The 19,556-nt window shown below is 37.1% G+C and overlaps 1 protein-coding gene across 1 annotated transcript; it reads left to right on the top strand.

Annotated features, from left to right (window-relative positions):
- Window positions 1-342: 342 nt before the first annotated feature.
- LOC121729009 (trypsin 3A1-like) lies at window positions 343-11,462 on the top strand. Its single transcript, XM_042117385.1, has 10 exons — window positions 343-456; window positions 505-561; window positions 796-981; window positions 1,194-1,370; window positions 2,146-2,156; window positions 2,520-2,603; window positions 3,755-3,928; window positions 4,669-4,818; window positions 9,455-9,675; window positions 11,222-11,462. The coding sequence occupies exons 2-10, from the start codon at window positions 510-512 to the stop codon at window positions 11,337-11,339; spliced, it is 1,173 nt and encodes a 390-aa protein (XP_041973319.1). The 5' UTR covers window positions 343-456; window positions 505-509; the 3' UTR covers window positions 11,340-11,462.
- Window positions 11,463-19,556: the final 8,094 nt, after the last annotated feature.

Below are 19,556 nucleotides of genomic sequence, written 5' to 3'. Positions count from 1 at the left end.
TATCGAACACTTATGTCCATTGCATACGATTCTATATAGAAGCGATAAAGATAACGTTTTGGCTAAAAAGTCGGCTGTCAAAATACTTAGAAACTCGCATTATTAAAGCAACAAAATTTTGTTACGGGTTTTACGACGGCTTAGTAAAGTGCACATATCAAATCCACGCACAGCCGTCAGTTTCAGCAATGCATAACACGTTGGGTTGTTAAACAAACCACTGAAAAGAATGCATCAATTCACGTTGCGCGAAAAGTACAGTAGCGACTATAAAACCCGATTCGCTTTTTATCACCAGCTATAAAACAAATCCATAAATAACTACGTCGTAACAATCGGATTTGAAATTCAGTTCTAAAAGTGCTTAATAATCACCAATGGAAAAGGACTACTAAATTTATTAACGTTTAAAAACTTACGGAATTTTCGCAAACGGCAAAACACTTTACTTATTCGGTATTCTATAAAAGTACCTCAAGATTTATCGATTATTATTTTGTGCAGAATCTATGCAGAAGTCAGAAGTCAGAACGCACTCACAGAAAAGTGTTCCGCGAAAAAGTTCGTAAGAATTTAAAACGTTATGAATATTCGAGTGGCATTAAATCATTAGAATATGTTTACATCAACATTACTACTATCACAAGAACAATAATTGTTCAAGACATAACAGTTGTTAAAGCTCACTAAACAAAGAATATAATGTATACCTAATAGATTCAGCAAAGCCTTAGAAGTTAAAATTTAGTATGAAAATGGAGCTCACCCAATTTTTCATATTTCACCTGACACTAGCAGCCGAGTTCGTAGCAACGAAAAACTATAGTTATATACTCGAAGATTCTGACGAAAATGAAATTCTTGGACACGATAGCGAAGACTCTCACGAAAGCAATGAAATTATAAACATTTTTGATAACCTCTTCTTTGTGAATAATAAAACTTCGAGAAGGTTTCAAATAAAGGATCGACCTTTAAAGGGTAGGTTTTAAATTATTGTACATTTTTTTAATAAATATATTTATGATAGAATACTTTGATGATAAATAAACTAGTAGATACAGATATATATACCCAACCTCATGTACTACATTGCAAGATTGCCTTGCTTTGTTACGAAATGCTTTCCTTTTGTATTTCAAATCTTTTTCTATCACATTTATAGTAAAACAAAGTTCTTCTTTCTTATTCAGACCACAAGAAACGAGTTCCAAGAACGTTTGCTAGTCGGCGGATACTCGGTGGGAAGCAGACTAGTATCCGGATGCATCCCTACAATGTCGCCATATCCAGGCAGGGGATGCACTGGTGTGGGGGCTCCGTTATCGACGAGCAGTGGGTCCTCACAGCCGGCCATTGTATGGAGGTGTCAGTATTCTCTTTTATGTAAATTATACCTTTTATCATTTATGTAATCCTGGTAGCATTATAGAAATCAATTTATAGATTACCGACCTACGTTATAATAATTAAATATTTGTGCCAATTAAAATCAGGGTTTGGCTTGACAGACCAAATTACGTATCTGACTATAAATAAACTTCTCTGACAATGAAATAAGAACGTAAATACAGTGCATGAGCTTCGAAGAATCGTGGGTTGAGTTCGAGGTGGATTAAATAAATTTCAATTTTCAACCGCAACATTTTTGTCAATTTCTAGGAGCTTGCGTCGAGTATGCATATTCATCGTTTTCCTGTGGAAACGAACAGACCTCTACAAAGTGAGAACATTTTACGAAACAAAAACAAGTTTGCCATTTGACTGCATGTCATCATTAAATCGATTTATTAGATTACCGAGCGATATGAAATTTTCGTGCCAAATCTGTATAAGTAGGGCCAAATCGGGTCGCCAATTTTGCGGTAAACCAATCTTAATTAATGTGGTTACTGGTTAGATATTGCATTAGTTTATTTAATAGGCTTTAAAGATTTTTAGTTAGTAGAATATCGGTGTCAATATTAGTAGAAAATTAATAATGAAATCATAAAGAGCAACACCTGTATTTTTCTTATAATATTGAAATCTACTACAGCATATTATTAATTATTATAATTATAAAATGTGTCCCAACATACTTACTGGTTAAATTCATAATAATGAATAATCTTCGTGGACATCCACTGAAGCTATTGGGGATACCACATAATAGCAATCCCCTAAAACTCTTCCTACCTAATATATTAGTTTCTGAGTGGAACAAGCTACCTGAGAATGTAATAATAGACACTTACAGTAAATTCTCTAAAACACACTGGACAAACATTTAATCGTAAGATACACACGCATCAGCTTATAAATATAAGCTGCTAGTGTGCCTATTAATATAATAATAAAATAATAACAATGGTGTCCAACCCTTTAAAGTTAAGAAATATGGACTTTTTTATCGACGAAATAGCTCTTACTTAAAGAGCCATTTCGTCGATAAAAAATTCCATATTTCATAACATAAAAGGATCGGGCACCGGTATTGGAACACATTGTATAACCTTTTATTGTATTGTGATTTCAGTGGTGTGGAAAAGTTGAGCCCGTTCGTGGTGCGAGCCGGTAGCTCGTTCCACAATAGAGGGGGCTATCAAGCACGAATTAACAAGGTATTTGGCTCTGTGTTTCCTTTTATCTAAACAGGGTATATCAAAACAAAGTGAAAATACTTTGGGGTGTATTATATACATACTAAAGTATTATTTATATAGATTTCATAGTGAAAGTAAGCTGATCTGCTATTTCACACAGGCGATGCATCTGGATAGAGCTAGTTTTGAATCCAAATCATTAATCATAATCATATTTTTTGTTATAATCATCTATTACATTATAACATAGCAAGTATTTTGAATAAAATTCACATAGGTAGGTTTGTGAAAAAAAAACAATAACTTTTTATTTGCAAGAACGTTTTTTGTACCGATGCAACTAAAGTAATTTGTTTAGTATGTTTCTGTGTGTATATTTCTGTGCTGTGAGGAATTCAGTGTTTATTGTTTCCGGTTTTATTTTATGAAAATGAAATCTGTTAATTTTTTGTAAAAATAGTGTGAAATCTAGTTTTTAGCTAAACTAGTTTGTACCGGTGCTTGAAAACCAAAAACTTTTATATTTTTTATGTTTTTAAGAATTAAAGCCTATTATTTCGTATAAATTAGAGAACCAATAAAACTTTTAAGTCTGTTACATATTTTTTTCATCACTAGCTTTATGTTCACATCTAGTCGTTAGAGTATCCGAGACCCGAGTACAAAAAGAAAAGATGAGGCAAATAGCATCGCCATGCGTCCGATGCGGGCCTATGGACACTTAAAGAACTTTGATTAAATTTATTGATAGACTAGGGTTCCGCCCCGTCTCCGCGCGGTTCTACATTAGCCTATAGCACTCAGGGAGATCTTAGCCATACTTTGGAGAAAGATTTTTTAAAATCGATCCATTAGTTCCTGAGATTAACACGTTCAAACAAACAAACAAACTCTTCAGTTTTAAGTATTATTTGATTTATTAATTAACGAGCTTCTGCCCGTGGCTTCGCTCGCGTTAAAAAGTATTATTATATACAAACTTTCATCCCCTATTTAAACCCCTTGGGGGTAGAATTGATCAAAATCCTTTCTTAGCGAATGCCTACGTCATAACAGCTACCTGCATGCCAAATTTCAGCCCGATCCGTCCAATGGTTTGGGCTGTGCGTTGATAGATCACATGTCAGTCACACACTGACCTTTAAGTTTTATATATTAAGATTTTTCAGGCGTTCTTTCCCCCATCTTACATACCTGGTAACGCGGACTACGACTTTAGCCTGCTGCGGCTGGACCGGCCGCTGCCCATCGGCCGCAACATCGCGGTCATCGACCTCCCCTTCCGGAAGTACCGCATGGTTCCGGGGGACATGGTGGTGGTGACTGGGTGGGGAAGCATGCAGGTCAGTGCAACTGATACCATTAATCAGAAGTAAGCTGGCATAAAAGCCACATACTAAGATTCGTCAGTTTTTTTGTAACTTAAGACCCTCGTATACGAATCTGGCAAAACTGATCACATAAATATGTCCTCCTTACCGGACTCGTTGTATAAAAGTTACTGTGTGTACCATTTGAAATCAATCTGCCTCCCCGTTTATGGGGGTTCTTAAAATCATCAATTTTCATTTATTTTTAATTTTTATTATTATTTGCATATAAGGTAAGGTAACTATTAAAGTATTCAACAATTTGTCTAGAATTGAAATGAATTATGACCGAGCTTAACTCTTACAATACTTCACATCAATTCCCAAATTTTTGTACTTTATCATGTTTTAAGAAAATGCTACTAATTTCGCTGTAACCGACAACTGCAAAGAACCGGGCTAAAAATATGACCTCTGGACCTCTGGCTGAGAAGGAAATAAATTGAATCATAAAATGATTCAATTTTTTTAAATCGAAAAATTTCATGTCTAGTAATTCGTACTAATTTGACATTCGTCAGTTTGACGGTTTTGACAATTCATTTGCTGATTTGATTGAGAGGAATTGCTAACCCCGCGTTCCATTTGATGTTAAAAAAGATCAAAACGCTCAAAAAAGGAGGCATTTTGAGTGTTTTGATCGTTTTTAACATCAAATGGAATGCGGGGTTTATGTGACCATTTTAGCCCCGCAGTTTCAATAACTTTTACAGAAATCTGGTAGAGGCGAGATGTCATCGCGGTTGAGGTTCGTGTTGGTGCCGGTGGTGGAGTCCCACAGGTGTCAGAGAGCGTACCGCTTCTACATCAGCCCGCGTATGATGTGCGCCGGGTATCCCAGCGGGGGTAGGGACGCTTGCAATGTAAGGGAATATAACTCTTATAAATATAACTATCAGGTAATAATTAATGTATAACTTTTAAGACTAGAGGTGCTATAATCGACATCGCAGAGCACCTTAAAAACAAGTACCACTTTTGCATCAGCCCGCGTATGATGTGCGCCTGGTACAATGGACTTAGCTAGCATGCTAGCAATTTAAGGCATTATAACTCTTAGGATAAGGGTAAATAAAATAATCAATATCGCAAAGTAGGCAGACAAAAAAAAGGGCCATAAGTCGTGTTGCTTCTACAATATCAGCTCGCGTGTGATGTGCGCCGGGTGCCCCAGGCGGGAAGGGACGCTAGCAATGTATTATGTAAAGCAATATAACTCTTAGGAGTTAGGGTGCAATAGTGAATATCGCAGAACACATGATAGACAGACATACAAGTGCCAGGAGTCGCACCGCTACTACATCATCTTGTATATAATGGGCGCCTGGTACAAAAGCGTGAGCAAGGACGCTTGCAATTAAAAGCATTATTAGGGAAATATAAGAAAGCAATAAAATTTCAAATTAAGCAATAAAATTGCAAAAAAAAAGTGCATCAGACCGTGCACAGTGTCCATTTAGTCAGTTTACCTTCAAATCTAAAAGAAACTTTAGGGACTAGGAAATTCACTTTCAAAAGCAAGCGAACAGTTTATCGCACGAACCTATAAAACTTATATCTGTTATCCCAGAAAAATGTTTCCTGAGGGATACATACATTTTCGTTCCAGGTAAAGAAAGTTACAGAGGAATGAAATAAATATTTAGTGGATATTTTGTGAAGAAAAATCTTAGGTGCCGTGTTCGATTGTAGGTCTGATTACGTAATGTATTGAAGTAAGGTAGAAAATGAGTAGAAAGAAATAATATTGTTATCCTACTTCCTACTAATAATATTATAAAGGCGAAAGTAGTATTATAGTTTTATATTTAAAGTTTGTATATATAATATATCTGTATATTTTAGATAGTATTTTAGTGTTTACATTTCTATCATATATGGACAATAATATTATGTTAATTGATCTTAAATAAACCCATATATTTCCTAAGGCGAAAGTTTGTTTGGATGTATGGATGTATAGATGTATGGATGTATGGATGTGTGGATGTATGGATGTATGGATGTTTGTTACTCTTTCACGCAAAAACTACTGAACGGATTTTAATGAAACTTTACAATAATACTTTAATACTAATACTTTATAATTCTTTAATACTAATACTAATATACTAATACTTACTAATATACTAACTAATCCATACTAATATTAATATTAATTAATATTATAAATGCGAAAGTATCTCTGTCTGTCTGTCTGTCTCGCTTTCACGCCAAAACTACTGAACCGATTGCAATGAAATTTTGTACACAGTTATTCTAGAGTCTGAGAAAGGACATAGGCTACATTTTGATGTGGGAAAATATCTTATTTCCATGAAAATATCGATGAAAATGAATTCGCATTGCGCGTGGCCAGCGCTCATCCCGGGGGTCCTGGGTTCGAGTCCCGCAGGCGGAACAAAAAGTTTTCAATGTTCCTGGGTCTTGGATGTGTATTAAAATAATATTTCAAAAATCTTAAATATATTTTATTTATAATATTATAAAAAATCCAGAAATATATCGATGCAATGAACATTTTAGTTCTAGTACGATTCAACAGATGGCGTTTTATTTTTACTTCATTGTAACATAGAACTAATCATACTTATTAGTTATTATGTTTTTGTTTATAGTTTTTAATACGTTAGAATATTATGTTTAATAATATTATCACTTAGTATAATAATAATCAATCTATCTTATCTTATAGAACTCCTACTGCATTAATTCTAATATAATATGTGACAAGTTGACAGCAGAAGGCGCTCTAAAATAATCTCAACATTTTAATTCTAATATATGAAAACAGATGGCGTTTTATTTTTTACTTCATTAGTGTAACAGAACTAATCATACCTACTTTATTATATATTGTTTTTATTCATAACTAGCTGTTGCTCGCGACTTCGTCCGCGTGGACTTTAGTTTATAGCGCGCGGTGTCAATTTGTGTCAAATTTAAAAACTTTTTAAAACCCTGGTAAGTGGTACCCCTCTTAGGGCCGCGTTACACCGGAACGGCAGCGCTGAAAGTGCTCGCCTCGCCGCTGCCATTCCGGTGTAGCGCGGCCCTTAATTAATCAAAATACCCAAAACCAGCTGTGCAGTGTGCACATAATCTATACTAATATTATAAATGCGAAAGTATCTCTGTCTGTCTGTCTGTCTGTCAGTCTCGCTTTAACGCCAAACGCCAAAACTACCGAACCGATTGTAATGAAATTTTGTATACCGATAGTCTAAAGCCTGAGAAAGGACATAGGCTACTTTTTTACTGGAAAAAAGGGTTGTAAGGGGGTGAAAATGCGTAAATTTGTTCAAATTAAGTTAGTTCCAAAAATTCATAATAGATGGCGCCGTGCGTCTTCTACATCGCGCTGACGCTTGCTCAAAAGTCTTTCTATAAGACGTGGTATCATCTTACACCTAAGTTTCGATTTTTTTAGATTGTTATATCTATTCTACGGTATTAAATAACTCAGTACGTTATCTGTGCAGTGACGTAATCTTAAACCTATCAATGATAAATAGTTTATGGGTAAGGCTGCGTTTCCACTGAAGCGGAGCGGAGCTTAGCGGTGTCGAATTGACCAATCACCATGCTCGAAAATACTCGAAATCTTTGCTGTCATTCCGCTGGAATAGCACGATTGATCAATTCGGGCACCGCTAAGCTCCGCTCCGCTTCAGTGGAAACGCAGCCTAAAGTTGTGTAATTGGGGGGCTAAATAAGCTTTAAAATTTGGCATAAAATATAAAGTTTAATATAAAAAAATGAAATACTTATTGTGTGCACACTGCACAGCTGTATTGATTTAAGGGGTACCAAGGTTTTTTTATAAAAGCTTTTGACACCAATTTTGTTGACATCGCGCGCTATAAACTGAAGTCCATGCGGACGAAGTGGCGGGCAACAGCTAGTATAATTATAAAGGCGAAAGTTTGTTTGGATGTATAGATGTATGGATGTATGGATGTGTGGATGTATGGATGTTTGTTACTCTTTCACGCAAAAACTACTGAACGGATTTTAATGAAACTTTACAATAATATAGCTTATACATCCGAATAACACATAGGCTACAATTTTAACCGACTTTGAAAATGGGGGAGGTGTTATATTTGTTTTCTTATGTTCAACGATTACTCCGCTGTTTGTTAACCGATTTTCAAAATTTTTCTTTTGGTATACAGTGTGTAACAAAAACAAGTGATAATACTTTAAGGTGTGTACGTGTTCCTTGTAGAGAGTTAACTGTGAAAGTAGCAGCTCTGAAAAACGAAAAAAATGTTTCACTTTTGTATGGGCAAGGGCCCGAGCGTCACGAGTTTCCCCATTCAAAAGTGAAAAATTTTTTTGGTCTTTCAGCGCTGCTACTTTCCCAGTGAACTCTCTACAAGGAACACGTACACACCCTAAAGTATTATCACTTATTTTTGTTACACCCTGTATAGGGTATCATCCCAATTTGGTATTATATTCACAAAAGTGGTGATCTGATGAAGGATCCATAAATAATCGAGGGAACTCCTCGAAATTTATAGGGAAACATGTGGTGACTTCGGTTTCGTGAAAAGTATTCTAAGCATATGCTACCAACAAGTAAGATTTTGTACCGAGGTATACCTGGTATACCGTGGTTCGGAAGGTGCTGAGAGAACTCCTGATTCTTTATAGATACAAGTTTGGGAGTTTCGGCGTTGTTTTAAGAACGGAAAATTTAATTACATTAATCATCATCATCATCATCACTACCATATTATACCATGCATCGTCCCATGGTTATGACTTATGAGCCTATAATGACCCTGTTATTGGTACTTTTCATAGTCTTTTATATCGAGACTCCGGTTTGTCAAGCGATAATTAAAAAAAAATTATACGAGTACCTACCTAATATTATAAACCTGAAGAGTATGTTTGCTTGAACGCGTTAATCTCAGGAACTACAGGCCCGATTTAAAAACTTATTTCAGTGTTAGATAGCTCATTTATCGAGTAAGACTATAGGCTAAATATTATCACGCTAAGACTAATACGACCGAAGAAACTCAGGAGAATGTGGGAAAAACGGAGGAAATATAAGAAATTACCAACTACTGGAGCAATTTTTATGGCAAAATTAAGCTCAGATACAGAGTAGACCAAGTGAAGGGAGTAGGGACATAAGCTATTTTTTTGGGAAAATGTACGGTTTCTGTAAAATTCCTAATTTACACGGGCGAAGCCGCGCGGGACATCTAGTTTATAATATAGGGACGACCCATATTTAGGATTCCATGTCTCCACGCATTCCCGGGGCCTGGGGAGGACTACCAAGGTATGTGGGACTCTCCAGGGCGGACGTAAGATCCGCACCCGGGACTACCCACGGTGTTTCTGCTCCTGAAGGTGGATCTACGGGAAACGCCTGATACACCATCGCAGACTAGGAGAGCGCCTAAAAAATTACATTGTTTTTTATGTTTCAAAATAGTCACTTTTAAGTTTCCAAGAGTCACTTCCATGTTACAGCACGACTCGGGCGGTCCGGCCGTTCACGACGGGGTACTAGTCGGACTCGTGTCATTCGGCGGGCGAGTGTGCGGCGACCCTAAATCCCCGGGAGTGTACTCCAGGGTGTCAGAGATCTCGGACTGGGTCAACTATACCGTACACCACAACGAGGCCAGCGCTGTGCCTCAACTGAGGGAGAGGATCAGGAAAGCGAGGATTAAGGACAATGAGATTACACGGTACTGCCTCTGATAGATTGTAGCAACCATAGATTTAGGCTCGATTTATATTATGTGCTCGTGTGATAGAGCGGTTTGGTCTAAAAATAAATTGTAATATTGTTAATCGTACATGCAATAATTGCTTGTAACCTGGTTGTGCCTACACAACATGCGACAGAACGGTTGCCAAGCCAAACCGCTCTGTCGCGCGGACGCATATTATTATACGTCGTGCCTTGGAATCAGTCCATTCCAAAGCACGATCATTAATATGCGATGCGTCCAATACAAATATATTGGCCAATACTTATCTAACGGCTTTACTCAGAGGCACTTGAGGATTGGTTTACTAAGAAGATTTTGACACAAACTATAACTGTAACTGATGGGAAGCAACTACCGTCGTCCATGGACACTCGCAACATTAGAAGAGCTGCAGGTGCGTTGCCGGCCTTTTAAAAGAGAAAAGCTCTCCGTGATAGAGAGAAACTGTTTCTTCAGTGCACTAGTCATAATTATTGTCGGTAAAATCATATAAATATGGCTCCTTAATAATTCTTTGCGACATTTTCTAAAAATCGATTTTCTTTCATAGCATCAAGCATGATGCGAGTTGCGACAGGTGGAATTGTCCTATCAGTACCTACATCTATGTCATTTATTATGTAAAAGCCCTTGCTTTGAAGTTCAGCATGTGTTCATAATTTTGCAGTAAATTAGTCAAACTAACACATTTACTGATATTTTTATGGGTTGATGAAGCCTGAAATAAACATATTTTATTTATTTATTATTTATTAGACTAATCACAAACTCATGTTACAAGGGTTACTTTGACTCTGATATAACTTTTGAAATTATAAATTACAAATCTACGAGGATTAACTATGTGTCGCGTGGATGAAAATATTATCAAAGGATGGATACGAAATTATATCTGACAGTTGACGCTCAAAATAACACAAGTCATGGTTATAGTTAAGGCTAATTTAACTTTAACTTTGACCACAGAATTTGACAGAAGACGTTGCTGGTCGGACAAGGCTTTATAAAAATGTGGCGGGGGCGCTGCTGGTAAAGGAGAACTGTCAAAAACGGCGTTTTTGTACTATGATGACAGCGTTAGTTCCTTTTTTCGCCACGTGCATTTATAGCCTTGTCGAGCTCTATGGTTATGGTTAAATATGGCGTCTTGATGGCGTCCATTTTTAACTTCAACCAAAGATTTGATATTTTGCATTGTAGTTAAAGTTAAAGTTATAGTTAAAGTTACAGCTGTTATAGTTAAAGTAAGTTGGTGCAACCCTTACGGCCGTTCCCAATATTCAATCTATCTCTGGTTTGACATACAACCAATCGCAGCTAATATTGAATTGACATAAAATATATGTCTCTAATGTCTAATGTGAGCTATTCCTATCTCTAGTAGGGCAAAACCAGAGATAGATCAAATATTGGGAACGGCCGTTAGAGAAGATCGTAACAAACTTATAAGTTATAACTTATAAGATAATTTTATTATACGAGACAGTTATAATTATGTTACCGGATTTATGATTTTCAGAACAAACAAGCAAATGAGAAATAAAAATGATGCAATAAAAAATTGGCTACGAAATATAATACGCTCGCCTGTGTTTTTATCAAAAGTGAAGAAGAGACTTCAAGCTGGACATTTATAATAAATTCATATACAGGGTACAAACTACAAGCAAAACTATGTGGTAATACTTTATGATGACCCTTCCTCCGTTCCGCTCTGCCGGCGTAGGACGGGAGTAGACGGGCCGGGTCAGGATGACAACCTGCCCGGCTTAGCTAGTCCCGCCGCCGATGGGAACGCTTCAGTTTGTCTAAGAGTTCTCTAATTTTGGTGGAAGTCCGGTCCCTTGTGAGGTAGACCGGCCGGTCGTGGAGGGAGTCCTGTGTTAGACAGATCCAGGACTTCCCTCCATATAGGTACGGCTGAAGGCAAACCGCAGGTGGTTTTAGTGGGTAAGGGTGTGTACGAGTATGTATTCCTTATACATATTATATTATAGAGTTCACTGAAAAAGTTGCAGCGCTGAAAGAGCAAAATTTTGATTTGTATGGGCCATTTCATAACGCTGGGACGCACATACACACCCCAAAGTATTATCAGTTAGTTTTATCACACGGCACCCTAAAGATTAATATTACATAATATTATATGGATCATTAAAATAATATCTTCACCATTCGAGATTATTTTACTGTCAATCCTCATCCTCCAACATAGCTATAAACACTAAACAGAAAGTCGTATAATTATTAATTTGATAAAGTTTTAACTGTAGAAATTTTGATTAAGTACTTAAGTATTAATTTAATAACCTCACATAAAGCGTGAATCAAATATAAAAAACTACGGTACCTTGACCTTAATAAAATTTGATGTCTGTGTTAAACACAGCTATAATTACCATTTAAGTACCATATATTACTAAAACGAAAACTAATGAGTAATGACATAAAATAAATAATAATATGAAATTTGAGACCAGGGTAATTAAGTAACTAAAACTAAAACTCTGCTAAAAATGACGCTTCAGTACAGTAGTCAGTAGTGCATTGGAATCACGGAGCTCATATTATTAGCTCCGTGATTGGAATCAACTTTAATAGGTCAGACTATAGACATCTAGTGGACAAAACTAGAACTAAGATATGTGCGTACTCGTCAAACTAGTTTAAATGTTTTACGATAGATTGCACTACAAAGATAACCATTCAATACAACTACTTGATACTAGATGGCAGTTTTGTGTACTTCTTAATTAAATTTTAGTTAAGTTTTGGATAGCTTATTTAAAAATATAAATTGTAATCGTTGATTGTCAATCAACGATCGTGAGCTATGAGCACGGTGACTGAATCAAGAAATTCCGTAACGAAAATAAACGTAACGTTCGTCTGACGTCGTTTCAGTTCGGCAGACTTCGGCACGGTGTTTGTGTGCGTGCGACTAGACGTATGCGTGTAGACTAGCTGCTAAATGCAATAGCTTTACCCCGGCAGGCCCCGAGTGCCATATGTGTTTTATTTATTTTTAGAGACAAAGTCATATTTTTATACTCTCTGCGGACGTTGCAACTTGCAGCTCCCATGGGTGCAGAGCGACAGAAACTAACTAACTATAGGCATTACGTTGTACCTAACTACATACCTATTAAGTAATCTATATAGGCAACAACGAATTATTATGGTATATTGCCAATATTCGACTGAACCATAATTATTATATTTTAGTTTAAAGCCTAATAAATAGTTCACACTGTTCAGATTACAGACTTGCACTTAGTCCGATAAGTTAAAAATGGCTTGACTTAAAAGGAAATTTTTTATAGCTGTATAATTTGCTATACTTAAATATTAAATAGTTTGGATCTTTTTATCAATTAAGAAGGTACGCACTTAGGCCGTGCACCCATTGCGACTTTTTGTAGCGATACTGTCGCGTATTTGCATCGATACAGTCGTGATGCAACTTTGCTAGCTGTGCGTTTTGTATGGAGTAGTTCGGGGTTAGTCGGGGTAATGCGACAAACGCGCGTTAGTAGTAATGCAGTGGTAGTGATACAATCGTGCTTGTCGCAAAAGTCGCAGTGGGCGAAGGCCGCGCGCCCATTGCGACTTTTTGTAGCGAATAGCGATGCAGTCGCGCGTTTATGAAGTGCGCTACAGCATCGCTAATAACGCGTGGGGTTGATTCGGAGTACGGACCGCAAAGCGACGCATAGATGCATTTCTAATTTTATATGGATTTGACAAGACGTCTCACGCAATTGAAATCTGTCAAATCCATACAATTAATGTATGCCGCACCGCGCCTCGCCTCGCCTCGTCGCGTTGCGGTTTGAATTGACCCGTCACATTTGTAACAGGACACACAGTAGCTAGCGACTGTATCGATGCAAATGTTATGCGATAGTATCGCGACTGCATCGCTACAAAAAGGCGCAACGGGCGCGCGGCCTTAAACGTATTTTGTTATCAACAATCAAATTACAAATAATATGTATTTTCTCTAGGCTTATGCATACGCATAATATTTTAGTATCAGTGCATCAGGAAAGACTTGCAGATCGGTGTACGATAAAAACTGCAATGACTGATAAAGCGGAGGCCAATAACTTCACGCGCATAATGAGGTGTAGGAATTACCTCCATTCATAGTATTTACAAATGGCTTTTTTATGAAATAAGGGGGCAAACGAGCAAACGGGTCACCTGATGGAAAGCAACTTCCGTCGCCCATGGACACTCTTATCTATTCTGTGGTAAATGTAAGTTCTACAATTACATATTATTATAATATATTATTATGTATTATTATAAGGTAGTCGTGGTAGTCGCCCGGCGCCGCTCGGGTATAAAATATATAGCCACTGAAAAAATGATTAAAATCGATAGCCTATGATCCTTCACGTGGTCTACTTCTTATCTGTGCCAAATAACATAAAAATTGCTCCAGTAGTTCGCGAGATAAGCCCTTTCAAATAATTTCCCCCGTTTTTACCACATTCTCCTATCAGTCTAAAATATAGCAGCCTTCCTCAATAAATGGGCTATCTAACACTGAGAGAATTTTCAAATCGGACCAGTAGTTCCTGAGATTAGCGCGTTCAAATTAGCCCTTTCAAATAATTTTCCCCGTTTTTTCCACATTTTCCTCTATCTCTTCGCTCTTATTAGTCGTAGCATGATAAAATATAGCCTATAGCCTTCCTCAATAAATGGGCTATCTAACACTGAAAGAATTTTTCAAATCGGACCAGTAGTTCCTGAGATTAGCGCGTTCAAATTAGCCCTTTCAAATAATTTTCCCCGTTTTTTCAACATTTTTCTCTATCTCTTCGCTCTTATTAGTCGTAGCGTGATAAAATATAGCCTATAGCCTTCCTCGATAAATGGGCTATCTGACACTGAAAGAATCATCAAAATTCGTTGCATAGTTTTAAAAATTAAAGGGAACAAGATTAAAGGTACAAGGGTCATGAGGGAAAAAAGCGACTTTGTTTTATAATATGTATAGATATAGATAGAATATAATATTATAGATGTGCACACCAACGTACATATTAGGTATAGTTCCAAAATTATAACCTCCCTTTTCGTTTCGCTGTAGCCGCGTAAAAATAATAAAACCGGCCAAGTGCGTATCGGGCCATGCATAATATAGGGTTCCATAGTACCGCTGGTTTTTGATATCAGTTAGATATCAGTTACTTTCAAAGGAATTTGAACGAAAAGTTCCTTTATACTTTGTCGAAAACATTTTACTTGAGTGGATCGACTATAACTCAATAACTTATGAAGTCTTCTTAGCCGTGATAGTTTTCCTTAAATTCAGCATATTTCCTACTCCCGTGAATCATTTCCAGAAACAACCGTTTAGTTGGTAGAAGGGCCCGGGACAATGGACTCTAACGATTTTTTCCACTTTAAATTATTTCACAAATGAATTCCTATATCGGGAAATGATCTATGAATACTCATAATATTTTTTACAAACCTATTCAACGACCCCCCACAAGATGGACGCGAAAAAAAAATTCAACCCCGCTTGATGTGTGCCATAAAAAAAAAATATGTGCATTTATACGTGGGAGAGCCATGCTTCGGCACGAATGGGCCGGCTCGACCGGATAAATACCACGTTCTCACAGAAAACCGGCGTGAAACAGCGCTTGCGCTGTGTTTCGCCGAGTGAGTGAGTTTACCGGAGGCCCAATCCCTTAACCCCTACCCTATTCCCTTCCCTACCCTCAACTATTCCCTTCCCTTCCCTACCCTCCCCTATTACCCTATTTCCTCTTAAAAGGTCGGCAACGCACTTGCAGCTCTTCTGATGCTGCGAGTGTCCATGGGCGACGGAAGTTGCTTTCCATCAGGTGACCCGTTTGCTCGTTTGCCCCCCTTATTTCATAAAAAAAAAAAAAAAAAAAATTCATGCCAAATTACAGCTGTGTAGGTCCTGTAGTCTTTGAGAAAAATTGCGAACAGACAGGCGAACAGACAGACAGACTGACGGACAGACTGACGGACAGGCGGACGGACAGACGGACGGATAGACGGACGGACAGACCGAAACTATAAGGGTTCCTTGTTGACTACGGAACGCTAAAAATAAACCTGCTTACTGCTTAGCTATCAGGCCCAATTTCATTAAAATCGTCACCAAATTCAGTGTTTTTTTTTTTTATATCGAGCAATACCTACGTGTGCCTACGTCTTGGTCAACATATTAAATTTATTGTGGTTATTTGTGCGTCCCTACATCCTCGAATTAAATGTTCAACAGGCTGTGGTTTAACGCCCACTCAAAGTTCAGCTTCGGCTACCAGGGCACCAGAAATACATAGCAAGTTCGAGCTTAGAAATAGACCACTCTTGGCCACATCTAAATACGCATTCAAATAATGAGTCAACTGCATAATTATTTGATAATCTTTTCGATCAGATCATTATCTAAATGCAGTTCTAGGACCTTGCTGTGGCTGATAGCGGTAGTATTGAACTTTCGTGTAATCGGACGTTGGGTTACGAAAATTTGTGGAGCAATGTTTTAACATAGACACACACACAGTGCTGACGTATGAAGTGCACTTCGGGTCAATCCAGAACTCAACGCTACGAGGCGAGGCGAGGCCATTTCAAACCATATTTTTAAATAAATTTTAGCATTATCACCGACTAAATTTGCATTACCGAATTTTCTCCAATCCCAAACATCCGGGATTTTTGTTTAAAAAAAATGTTATACAGGGTGTAACAAAACTAAGTGATAATACTATAGGGTGTGTACGTGTTCCTTGTATTGAGTTCACTGTGAAAGTAGCAGCGCTGAAAGACCAAAAATTTTTGTCACTTTTGTATGGGCAAGCGCTCCAGGCTCTAGCGTCCCGAGTTTAACCATACAAAAGTGAAAAAAAAATTGGTCTTTCAGTGCTGCTAATTACACAGTGAATTCTTTACAACACATACACACCCTAAAATGTTATTTATCACTTAGTTTTGTTACACCTTGTATTCTAAAAAGTCGCCTCCAAAACTTGCTTACCAAAAATTAAAACTAATGTGAGGGAATAGATGCATTTAATTTAAAATGCATCCAGATGAAATGAAATTACAAATCACCACCCAAGCCTCTAAACAACGCCCCATTTTTTAAGGGTCTCACAACGCCCCCCTTTAGGCCTTCAGCGCCTACAAGGCGGCGTTATTGCCCACTTTGGGAAACGCTGGTCTAGATTTTAGGCATCTTAAGAAGTTTCCTTAAAACTAGAGTTACTGAGCAGCTGTATAAAGTTTTGGTTGTGTGTTGTTGTTGTTTTTTTTTATTAAATAAGGGGGCAAACGAGCAAACAGGTCACCTGATGGAAAGCAATTTCCGTCGTCCATGGACACTCGCAGCATCAGAAGAGCTGCAGGTGCGTTGCCGGCCTTTTAAAAGGGAATAGGGTAATAGGGCAGGGTAGGGATGGGAAGGGATTGGAATAGGGAAGGGTAGGGAAGGGAATAGGGTACGGGAATTGGGAAGTTTATCGCCTCATCACTCATGATATGCACCAAAAGAACTAGAGCCATCTGAACCCATGCAGTCGATGGTCAAAATATGATAATGTGTTGCCTCTTTACATAAACCACTCAAATATTATTGAAGGTCCAAAACTAGGGCAGTGACATAAACTCACCGACTGACTGACATGACGAGGAAGTGATTGGCCGATTCTTCTCAATTTGCACGCTCTTGCGTAAAACTGTGCAACCGCCTTAATATATACAGCATGATACACTTTTTACATACATTAAAAATGGTATAATATTTTTAACATTTCTCAATGAGTCGTTACGTAATATGACGATACTTATTTTTGGTGCGTGTCAGTTACATTTGACCCAATTAAGCAAAACTTACTATACATAGAACTGAAGGAAGTACATATTTGAAGGTGCATAAAAAGGTTTAATGTTTAAGAATTTGGAATTAGAAAATAGAAATCGAAAATGAACCGATTGGATTTTGTTGAAATCGCAAATAAACCGATTGGTTTCTGTTTTATTGTGTGTGCTTAATGATGTAGGTCTGAGAATAGTGCAGTCCAGTATCTATTATAAACCGACTACAAAAAAGGAGGTTATTATTATATAATAGGTGTACAAATTAACGTATATGACGAATCAACGTTTACGTCAGCAACCAGCGTGTTACATGATTTTATAAACATTTAAATATTCAACAAAATGAAGTTTTGTGAACAGCTTGTAGATATCGTTCCGGTCTAGTTGTCCGCGGAGTGCGGACAGTTGTCGCTTATATAATATTGAGGCAATCGTTTATGGTCAAACCACCATAATTTAAGGTTGTCGAAATAAATATTGAAAGCGAAATCAATACTCATTAAATTTTGTGCTACCGTAACTGCTGGCGCTAACGCACTTTTGCTTGTATAATATAAGTAGGTACTTTTTTTTGATGTGTTATATAATTTTAGTATTGTCAATTTGTCAGGTATTGTCCAGTTTCTGAGGCTTTATGACAAGTTTATCTTTAATCACTAAATCGGATTTTTGTAGTTCCAGAGATATGCGAACAACATAAAATTAAAAACATACATAATATAACATTATTGTATACATACATACGTTCTGGAATCATATACTGTATACGGGTCAAAATGACCTCCTTTTTTGAAGTCGGTTAAAAATGCATCGCATCACCACACTTTGCAATATGAACTGGCTCTTACGCGATCTAACCGTTTTCCGAAGTATATTGTAGTAACTCGAGTACCAGGATCACAGCAAACCCTAAAACTAAGAAGGCACAGATTCCTGCGAGGACAGCATTTGGTATCCGTTCCGGAAAACCAGGGTAACATAGCATGATTAGGGTAAAAGGTATTTTTCTCCAGAATCCGGTGTCGTCATTCGGCGAACGCTTGAATGGTCATTGTTGGTGGTCTCTGCTGATGCGCAGTTTTCATTCATACTTACATTTATTTACTTACCTTTAATTTGGCACACCTACAGTCTTGATGTTATGATTTAACACTTACGAATTATTATGACTAACTGCTGCACTGAGACAAAGATGATTAAACTTCAATATAATGAAGAGTTTGACCTATTTCATAATCAGAATAAGAATGGATTTATTTTTAGCATTACACAATACATATCACATGATAAAGTTCGACTATAATTATATAAAATTAATTTACTACAATTATGGTGTGTGACACCAAATATTGACCCCAGCTCAACATACGCAGCAAGCAAGCCCGCTGCACTGATATTCTGCGGAGGCCAATGAGTGGCTTAACAACGCTTATACTAAACTAAACTAAACTTTTGCGGCGGAAACATATTAATAATACAGACTTTGATCTCAGAATAAATAATAGTACACTTTGATTTACATTTTACTTAAAAAATATATGTAGAGCATGCAGTACCTACTACCTACCCCTAATGACTAAATAGTAAATTCTAATGCATTTGTTCTCAGTACTATCATTTTCTTATGTAAGATTAGTGCGGGGCTAAAATGGTCGCTTTGAAGAATCATGAAATGAATCACAATATGATTCATTTTTCTAAAATCGCAAAATGCAACTCTGCTTGCAATTCATTTCTGTATTTTTGTACTGATTTGACATTTGTCAGTTTGACAGTTTTGACAATTCATTTACTGAATTGATTGAGAGGAATTGCTAAAAGTGACTATTTTAGCCCCGCTGGTCATGTATTGGGCACTTATTAGTACAATTATTATTATTTATTGTAGCGTGATACACGCGTAATTTGAATTTTACGATAAGTAGTATACTTACTTAATATGCTATAAGTAATAAAAATTTATACCGCCAATA

This window comes from Aricia agestis, chromosome 1 (assembly GCF_905147365.1).
Source record: "Aricia agestis chromosome 1, ilAriAges1.1, whole genome shotgun sequence".
Lineage (NCBI taxonomy): Eukaryota > Metazoa > Arthropoda > Insecta > Lepidoptera > Lycaenidae > Aricia > Aricia agestis.
This window is presented reverse-complemented; position numbering and strand designations above follow the sequence as displayed.

Bases quoted from the DNA above. Each gene is read 5' to 3' on its own strand.
- LOC121729009 (XM_042117385.1), top strand. From the start codon at position 510: ATGCAGAAGTCAGAAGTCAGAACGCACTCACAGAAAAGTGTTCCGCGA. The intron at 982-1,193 runs GTAGGTTTTAAA...TTTCTTATTCAG, and splicing joins AAAGGATCGACCTTTAAAGG to ACCACAAGAAACGAGTTCCA. The intron at 4,819-9,454 runs GTAAGGGAATAT...TCCATGTTACAG, and splicing joins GGGGTAGGGACGCTTGCAAT to CACGACTCGGGCGGTCCGGC.